This window comes from Mercenaria mercenaria, chromosome 6 (assembly GCF_021730395.1).
Source record: "Mercenaria mercenaria strain notata chromosome 6, MADL_Memer_1, whole genome shotgun sequence".
NCBI classification, from domain to species: domain Eukaryota; kingdom Metazoa; phylum Mollusca; class Bivalvia; order Venerida; family Veneridae; genus Mercenaria; species Mercenaria mercenaria.
Genome location: NC_069366.1, coordinates 62,512,839 through 62,522,889, shown reverse-complemented (window position 1 = coordinate 62,522,889; position 10,051 = coordinate 62,512,839). Strand labels below are relative to the sequence as shown.

Genomic DNA, 10,051 nt, shown 5'->3' with positions numbered 1-10,051 from the left:
TACGTAGGTCACGGGCTTCGTTTCCATGGTAACATCAATTCAATTCAAGAAACCACAATTTTCTACTGAAATTTGAACAATTTTAGATCTTAGTTTTAGTATATAAGTAACAAATTATCAACGGAACCTGAAAAATAGGTATTACAAATCAAACTGCTAGACTTTTTATTTGAAAATGGCCGTAACAAGTAATCTTTCACCCAATTATATTACAAATAACATTGGTTTCCATCATCCATTTTCTTACATTCCGCATAACATTTCAATATAACTACATAAAAGAAGCACAATACTGATTATTATTATTTAGAGCAAAAGACTCATAAAAATATTTCAGCAAATAAAGGTTATTTGAAAATAGTTAAAACAAAGAAAATGTACAGAATTACGTACTTTCAAGATAAAAGCTATTAATTTTGCGCGGTAGCTGTCACGTAACGTCATGACGTCACTTTAAGGCAAAATTGTTTTGAAGCGTTTCTGCAGGAATTTATTCATTATTTCTGCATAATTATAGATCTACCATAAAGCATCAGATCGAAGACAAGTTCATGATTTGTTTTCAGAAGAATTAATATACAAACACAGTAGTTGTCGTAAACGTCATCATAAATCGTCACGTTAGCTTCTGGTTGGACATGCGCACATACAAATATGAAGGTAACCTACCTCCTTAAGGAAGGTTGGTGGTTCTACCCAGGTACCCAGGTGCCTGCCCATACCTGAAATAATGCTAGGAGTCTACTTCCACCATGAAAAGCTGGAAAGTCACCACATGATCTATAATTGTGTTGATGTGATGTTAAATGAAATTATGAATGAAATAATCAGCATGAGTTTTCCTAAATTCTCGGTGCTGGATTTCACTTCATTTGTCATTTCTGAGACGTGTTAAATATATTTTACATCTTATTCTGTTTTTGTTTTTTTTTGGAAATGACATAATTATTTGAATTTGAATTTTGAAAACTATTATCTGAAATATTCATATGTTAGTAAACATTGTCAGAAAAAAATAAAAATTCTGGAAGATATTTGAAGATTTCATTAGGTTACAATCTTTTATCGCTAGATTTAAAACTATTTAATGTATCACAGATTAATGAGTCCATATTCATATTTTTTCAAGTCTTAAATTTAGACTTTTAAAATGAATCAACAGGAAATGTAATGAAACTTTGCATGTACCAAGCATATAAAGACAAGCAAAATCTCAATAGAATAAACATGCTACAAACAAAGTTATGGAAAGAATTAACTATGCACCATGCTTATATCCAATTTTCAAAATATAACATCAGAAATACAACATATGTTAAAGGAATGTATAATCACTGTGATATTGATACAGGGAAGTAATGTCATAGTTGTCTCCCCTGATCTTATCTTTAATATGAAATGGTTGATAGTCATAGGGTAAGTCTAGTCATATATGCCAGACATTACATTGAAAAAGATTATTTGTAGTGTAGGCAGTTCCTCTATATAAACCTTGTAATTTTCATCAAATTTCTTTATGTTGCTGAAGCCTATAGCAGATTTTTTAAACTTTGTAAAAAAATTTCAGAAAACAAATCCTGTAGTATACCAGACAATCATTTTTTGTTGTTTTAACTCAGATTAAACCAAATTAATTGGTTTATACTTTACTTCTTTGCAGCTTTCTTGTAGCAGGCTTTTTCACATGTTTACACCTGCAATGTAAATTGTTGAAAGAATATACTGTCATACATATTTATATCTATTAGTAAATGATTATAAAAGATTCTTTACTATATTTAAGCTATCTCTGTTGAAAAAAAGAATGTACTAAATATGAAATGAAATATGTAAAAATTCATTGTTTCTTTTTATATGACTCAATTCTACAAACTTCCTGGCAGTTTAATTAAGATGCTCTCTCAAACCTGAAACAAGACCAGCAGGAGCATCTGGTCTTCTTCCACCATCAAAAACAGGCTGAATAAGTCGTTTAAGTGTTTGTGTCTGCACGAATATTACTTAAAAACAAGGATTTTCCAGATATTATTATCTGCATGGTACTTACCTGGTAATACTCCGTCCTATTACAAGAATTTATGAAGATCATTTTGTTTTTAGGTCACTCGGGTTAAGCTGTTTTGATCACTCACTATCAGTCGTCAGTCCGTCCTTACGTTTCTTCAAACAGCATCTCCTCAGAAACCATGTGCAGGAAGTTGTGGTCACTAAAAGGTTGAAGACATTCAGTAATCATGATTTGCAACTAGAAAACCTTAGCCATTCACCTGATGTACAGCAAAACAGTTTCTAACTGTAAATGACACAGATGTTGCCCGTTTAGAGAAAAACAAAATCCTCGCCATGGATATTTTCAAGTTATGTTAATTTGTTTCACAGTCCATGTAAGATACATATACAATCCAAGTGATGTATATACAGAAGTTATATAGTATACCGGTAGCCAGTGCCTGCTGTATTAGTTTTTGATAAATTAACATTGAATAATAATAAAATACATTGCGTGTAAATTTGCCATGCAAGGCCTCGGACTTACACAATGGTTTCACCCCATGCCAAACAGCAAGTCCGCGTGCACACATTTATATTCTAGTTTAGTCCAAATAGCAATTTACCTCGACCGAGATAAAAGCTTCAAGCTTATTTGACTTTTTCTAGAGTTCACTTCCTGGAAAAATAAAAAATGGTGTCACAAATAATACACTTACTCTGTAGTGGGTCCTTAAATGAAAGTTGTCACGCATTGCCTTGAAAGTGCTCTGCACTAACTTCTGGTAAATCAACAAGTCCACTAGAATCATGAGACAAGTATTCATAATTTTTAGGGGTACAATTTGAATAAGCTGGATAGATTATTTAAGTCCCACTCCCACCCAAAACCCTCGGGTGGACGGACGTTTTGGCCACGGACGTTTTTGCCTAGGATGTTTTGGCCTAGGACGTTTTGGCCAGGCAAATTCTCTGGATAGGACATTTTGGCCAAAAATAAATGGTGGTTCCATGACATGCAAAATATGGTCTGGAGATTATTCTGAATAATTCTATATAGTATAATTGAACAAATTCAACTCATATTGGATAATAAAACCAACTCATGCTATTCTATTCTATATCAACTGAAAAACAACAACAACAACAAACAAAATAAAAATTTCTTTGTGATCAATACATGCAACTATGACAATAATAAATTAATTGATTGCAATGATTAAAGCAACTGGAAATAAATCTTCACAAAATCTTGTTAAATCAATTTTTCTAAAAATTATTTCTAACAACCCCAATGATCAATTATACTATAACATATGAATAGCCAAACCATATTTTGCATGTTATGGAAATAGAATTTGATTTGGCCAAAACATCCTACCCAAAAAACTTACCTGGCCAAAACATCCTACGCCAAAAGAGCCCAGGCCAAAACGTCCGCTAGCCAAAACGTCCTACATTCAATCCCTCGAGAAGATAGCAAGAGGCGGGAAGCATTCCAATGTCTAGAAGCTTCTCTGATTCTTTAGCGTGCCAAATGTAAAGCATACATAACACAGAACTCTTTTCCGAATGATTGTAATTTGAGTACGAGAATCACGATCCCTGACTTCGTAGCGCTGGGCCAATGTAAGACGAAGATTCTGAGTTTAATTTGCTCATCCTCCACATCCACTTGTCCGCTGCATTTGTCCGTGTAATTAGTGTCAGTTTCTTACAATATTGTTCAAGATCACCCAACCGATTAAAAAAAAGATAGACAGTCAAGACTTGCATTACAATGTCAGTGAAATATTCATTCTCTAAAAACAAGGTTATCTCGAACTATTATTGAGCCGGGGCATCTGATTAGTAACGTCTTTTGTAAAAGTATAAGCCTAGCATACTGTTGTTTGCTCAATCCCTTAACCTTTGAAACAGTACAAATTTATGTCCTCCTATGACAGAAAAGGCATGTTATATTCTAAACACTTGCAACGTCAGGCTTCAAACGAAATGAATCTCCGCAGAAAATCCCGCATTTCCCTACGTTGTTGACGTGTCTGACGTCATTGAAATATTTGAAAAAAAATGTCGTCAACAGTACAACAGGGAAGCCTCCTAAAGGCTGAGCTTGATATCAGTACAAAGCTCAGCAATTTGGAAGAAAGGGCATCCAACTTAGAGGTAGAATTCAGCAACATAATGATGGCAGCAAGAGATCTAGCGAATGCGGTGAAACGGTACGTCGACAAAACTGAAACAGAGTCGAGGGTAAGGCCCATTTTATTCCTCTGCAGTCGACGCATTTGTGCATGTGTCAGAACTGTTGTAAGTTCAGTGGGTAAATGATGACTTACAAATCGCCAGCCTCTGCTTGATCCAGCAAAATAAAAAAAAAAAGTAATCTTTTATTTTATTTTCAAAAAGCCTCTCGTGGTTGGGTGCAGTTTGTAAGAGCATTTTGGATTTAAACATACGAACTAGTGGCAGACTTTGAGGCGAAATGAGAGCATTTTCGGGTATTACGAACCTAAAAGTAAGAAAAATGCAGCTTTTATTGTAACTAAGAGTCTGAGAGTGTTCTAACAATCCATCAACAGGACGAAAGTACACATCAATATCTGTTTTTTGGGGTAAATTCAAAACGCATTAATATATTTTGAAATTGAAAAAAGAGCACTTGCACTTAAGCGGTCCCTACAATAATTGAAGTTTAAAATGCCTTAAAAAAGAAAGTTATAAGCGTCAATTTATTTTCAGATCAATATGTTTCGGGCTGATGCCCAACACCCCCGCTTTTCCCCTACAGTCAAACTTGCGGTGCATGCGCATTGTAAATTTCCGGGGACCGCTAAAGTGCGTTCTACCAAAACAAAATCGTTTATGCTTCAAAAATTTACTGCGAACTTAATTTGATCTGATTTTTTCACAATAAACTCAGTCAGACATCGACCTAATATGGTAATGTTCATTCAATTTTAAAAGTCAGCTTAATGCTGTCTTGTTGATACCAAAATACTTAAGGAAAATCAAATGATTATTATATCACAAATCGCACGATAAAAACACCGCAGTCACAATTTTGGTTCAGTGCCATGAATGTATCAGATAAGGGGCGCTCAGGTTGTGATAACCAACTGGGCAATACTGTAATTTTTCTTGACCGGAACAATGCCTTTATCATGCAACAATATTTTATTTTGATATAACATTGACCTATCAGATGTGCTTTGTGATGTCAATGGTATGAAAAAACGTGTTTTAACAGCGAAAAGAAAACTACATACCTTGGTTTATTATCAATACCTTCTGAAAAAATCGTAAGAATATACTAGTATACTTCATGCTTCTCGACATATCGACATTTATGGAAGGCATTGTACCGACGAACGCCACACGTCACTGAAAAAATCGAGTAGCACTTCAAAGCGACTTTTATTGTAGGGAACTCAAGTTTATTCGTGTTATAACATCTGTAGAATCCCGATGGATTGGTTGGTGCCCGAGCCCGTTAGGGCGAGGGTACCAACGTACCACGAACGATTCTGCAGATGTTATAACACGAAATGAACATGTGCTAACGCTATTCTTGCATAAAACACGTAAAAACTGATAAATTAAGGAGGTAGGTTACCTTCATATTTGTATGTGCGCATGTCTAACCGGATGCTAACGTGACGATTTACGAAGACGTTTACGACAAATTAAATGTGTTTGTGTATTCATTCTCTTGAAAAAAATCATGAACCTGCCTCCGATCTGATACTTTATGGTTTAATAATGTAGAAATAATGAATCAGTTGCGGCAGAAACGCTTCAAAACAATGTTGCCTTAAAATGACGTCATTGACGTCATGACATTACGTGTCAGTTACCGCGCAAAATTAATAGCTTTTATCTTGAAAGTACGTAAGTCTGTGCATTTTCTTTATTTTAACTATCTTCAAATAACAAATATTTGCTGAAATATTTGTTATGAATCTTTTGCTCTGAATAATCATCAATATTTTGCTTCTTTTATGTAGTTATATTGAAACGTTATGCGGATTGTAAGAAATGGATGATGGTAACCAATGTAATCTGGAATATAGTCGGATGAAAGGTTTCTTGTAACGGCCAATTTCAAATAAAAAATCTAGCAGCTTGATTGGTAATACCTATTTTTCAGGTTCCGTTGATAATTTGTTACTTATCTACTAAAACTAAGATCTAAAATTGTTCAAATTTCAGTAGAAAAATGTGGTTCCTTGAATTTAATTGATGTTACCATGGAAACGAAGCCTGTGACCTATGTATCTAAATGTAAAATTCAAAAGCGTTGACACTGGTCTATTTAAGAAACACAGCTTCGGCTTTTTATTTTCATTTCAACAATATCCATGAGAATGATAACAGCATGCTGAACGATTTTTCCATGAAAAATGCCAGACGAGGGGTACTGCCGCATGTATTCTAAGCTGTGAAATTTGTTTGAATCAATGCAAATAACAAGAAAATATAATTTACGTTAGAAATAATATGTTTTAAAGCTACATTAACTAGAAAGATAATCTTATTCAATATTTTTTTATAAGAAATTACGATAAAAAAGCAAGATAAAAGCTATTTTAACCATCTCTGTTGCCATGGTTACTGTAAACTTTAAGAAAAATAGGGTACCATGTAAAGTGCTTGGTATTTTGCTTATAATATTTCCCAAATATTCCATGTTGGTCATTAACAGAATGACACTTAAGCCGTCGAAAACCCCTATTTTTATACATAATTGTTTAAAAATGAGAGAAAATGCGTTACCATGGAAACACGAGCGCCGCGACATATACATTTAAAGCTTATATTAGAAAGCTAACGTGCATACTAGTAAAATTATCAATTACGCAGACTTCTACGGACATCAATGAAACTAAAATACACTGAAAAGTGTTAAATATCTGTACTTTCCTTCTTCTTTCAATATGAAATACCTTTAGAGGGTCATGTTCTTCAAACCTGGATAAAAATTGACTTTGAAGGGACAGAGACAAACGAAATTGAGATTGTAGCAGGTAAAACTTCATATTACACGAAATACAAACAAATGCTGCGGTTAAACTAACTTGAATTTACCCTTGTAACAAGGTAACCTACCTCCTTAATACAATATCACTCAACGTCATTACTTTTTTCACGTTGACGTCATGTCGTTTTGAATTATCCGTTTTGGGGCCGAATGACGTTTACGCTTTGCCACAGAACGTGCATATATAAAAAGGTGTTATAACAGCACGCGAGCGCGAGAATCTCTCTGTTACACACGTTTTCTCTCCTGTTAAAACACCCCCGAAAAGTGACAAGAACAGCAGTTTTATGCTAGAATTTGCGATGACGTCACCAAAGGCGATAGAATTACTCTATTTAAAAAAAGAAACCTGTATAATGAGAAATGATTTAATGCGCAACTAAGAATTCTACATTTTTAATGATACAACTATGAATTAATTAAAGTGTCATGAATGCAGTGGCATTCGTTCTGGATCCTACTCTATAAGTAATGATTTTGCTTTTCTGGTAAAAAGCAACTTATCCCACTGTTGCTTTTTCAAAAATCTTAAGTTTAGTTATCTCAAAGACTTGTATTTGAAAAACAAAGCAGTTCTGTATAAATAAGCGTCATTGCCAAAGAAAGTATTTTCAGAGTCGGGTTTTCATCATTCTTGCTTTAAAACTGCTTTTCAGAGTTGGGACATTCTAGAGAGTATCATAGAAGGAGATAACAAAGTTCGCGACATCTTGGACCACGTGAAAGTATTCTTCAACTTTTTGTTAGCAAAGATGGCGTCCAAGCATGCTGAAATCACTGACATCAAAATGCTGTGGCACCTAATAGATAAAGAGGGTGTCAAACAAGTTTTCTGCGATGCGATCAAGTCGTTTGGGTTCAAGGAAAGTGAAGCAGATGATATCCAACTGCTATTAGCCGTTATGTACAAGTTACAAGTAGATCTGGAAAGAGACACTGAAGTCAAAGACAAGACTACTGCCACAAGTGATGACGTTGTAGGTAAGAAGCGACGCGGTGAAGATTTTAGCGCTTACGGTAATCAAGATATTTCTAATGGAAAAATAGATCAACTTGGCTGTTCCGGGAACAGCTGCATCTCAGAAATTAGCCGTATGGTAGGAAGTTCCAACAGTTCTGGGGAGCAAAACTCGGACGTGGATTATACGTCAATACCTGTTGATTTAAGTGACAAAGCTTCGTCAGCGGTACTGTCTTGGAACGTAGAGGACAGTCTGAAAAATGTAACCAGACGGATGGTAGCCATTGTAATATATACTCTCAACGTTGGTAGAGAGAACAAAGACCAGTCAATTATTGCCGAGAACAAGGGACAGTCAGTCACTGAATAATGATATTAACACTAGGCAGTTGTGTGTATGCACAACTACTAGTTTGGAGGACTTTATTCCAAATTAGTAATACATAGATCCTTTATCTATTTTCCCAACTGTAAACGGAATTGTTGGTAAAATATTATTTGCATTAATTAATCAATTCTATTTCGTTCTTATTATTCTTACATTTCTATTAAATGTCCTTAATTTCGTTACAAAAGAGGTCTACGAAATCGGGAATGAGTCTTGAATCCCTGCAAAGGCTGTAGACAATCGGAATGAGTACTTATAATAATTGTCTTCAACATGTGACAGGATATAACATCCACATACCTAAAAGAAATAAAACAGAAGCGCTGTCTTGGAGTCTTTGTATTCACATTAAACTGTTGCACCACCTCTCTGTATTCAGGTTTCATTTTGTAACCTAGTCACCTTTTTGGCAAGGAAACTGCGAGTTGGAGTTAGCGAAGCTAATTGCTATATGCAAAGGAGCGGGTCCAGAATTTATTTCTAGGTGAATGGATAGAATTTCTGGGGTTTCTGGGGAAAGCATACTTCGAATTTCCAACTGATGTATATCTGACTTACATTTGAGCAACAGGAATTCCGCCTAACGTGGCATAATACGCCAGTTTGCAAGATCAGGGGTGAAGAGGAAGCGGGGGCTTGAGGGTGGGGTGGAGGACAGGAGAGGAGTTTTCGTGTCTAGGATGCGGATAAGGGAAGGGATGCTAACATAAAATGTCTAGAAACTCTTCTGAAAGTAAAGGGTGGGGTATGCTGAGGTGCAGCAGGGGAGGGGATACTAAGATACCTGAAAGGGAAAAAACAAGAGGGTCAAGATGGCCCTGGGTCGCTCACCTGAGTAACACATCATAACATGATTTACCTTGTGATTTCATGGTGGCAAATATTCTGACCAATTTTTATTAAGATTGGACAAAAAACGTTGCCTCTTGAGTGTAAACAAGCATTTTCTTCGATTTTACCTAGTGACCTAGTTTTTTACCTCACATTACCCAGATTTGAATTTGTTCAAAATTTAATGAAAACAAACATTCTGACAAAGTCTCGGGAAGATTGGAGCAAAACGTGGCCTGTAGTGTTAAAAAGCTTTTCCTTTGATTTGACATAGTGACCTAGTTTTAGACCCCACGTGACCCAGATTCAAATTCATCCAAGACTTGATGATAACAAACATTATGACCAAGTTTTATGAAGATAGAATAAAAACTATTCCCCCCGCTCCCCCCTAGGGTTGTAAACAAACTAATTCATTGATTTGACCTGATGACTTAGTTTTTGACACATGATCCAGATAAAAAAATCATCCTAGATTTCATGCAGAAAAACATTCTGACCAAGTTTCATGCACATCAAATGAAAAATGCTGCCCCTATTGCATGCACAATGTTTTTCTTTGATTTTAGTATGTGACCTAGTTTTTGATCCCAGATGATCCAGATTCAAACATGGGCTAAAGATCATCAAGATCATCCTTTTGACCAAGTTCATGAAGATAGGGTCATGAACTGTGGACTAGTGTTTTACAAGATTTTCCTTTGATCTGGTCTAGTTTCTGACCCCACAAGACCAGTTTCCAATCTGATATAGAGATCATTAAGACAAACATTCTGGCCAAAGATTGGTCACAACTGTGGCCTCTAAGTGTTCACAAGCTTTTCCTTTGATTTGAACAGCT

General features: G+C 35.3%; 1 protein-coding gene and 1 long non-coding RNA gene across 3 annotated transcripts; one reads left to right on the top strand and one right to left on the bottom strand.

Moving 5' to 3' along the window:
• Positions 1-1,407: 1,407 nt before the first annotated feature.
• On the bottom strand, positions 1,408-3,998 carry LOC123548714 (uncharacterized). Of its 2 annotated transcripts, none has more exons than XR_006685944.2 (3): positions 3,384-3,998; positions 2,048-2,207; positions 1,408-1,694 (listed from the first exon to the last, which is right to left on the bottom strand). It is a non-coding gene; the product is annotated as an uncharacterized LOC123548714 (long non-coding RNA). The 2 variants fall into 2 exon arrangements; XR_006685945.2 differs by lacking the exon at positions 3,384-3,998 and adding an exon at positions 2,709-2,886.
• A 41-nt stretch (positions 3,999-4,039) lies between these two features.
• LOC123548713 (uncharacterized) lies at positions 4,040-8,707 on the top strand. Its single transcript, XM_045336219.2, has 2 exons — positions 4,040-4,242; positions 7,687-8,707. Exons 1-2 carry the CDS (start codon positions 4,060-4,062, stop codon positions 8,359-8,361), a joined length of 858 nt encoding a protein of 285 aa, XP_045192154.2. The 5' UTR covers positions 4,040-4,059; the 3' UTR covers positions 8,362-8,707.
• Positions 8,708-10,051: the final 1,344 nt, after the last annotated feature.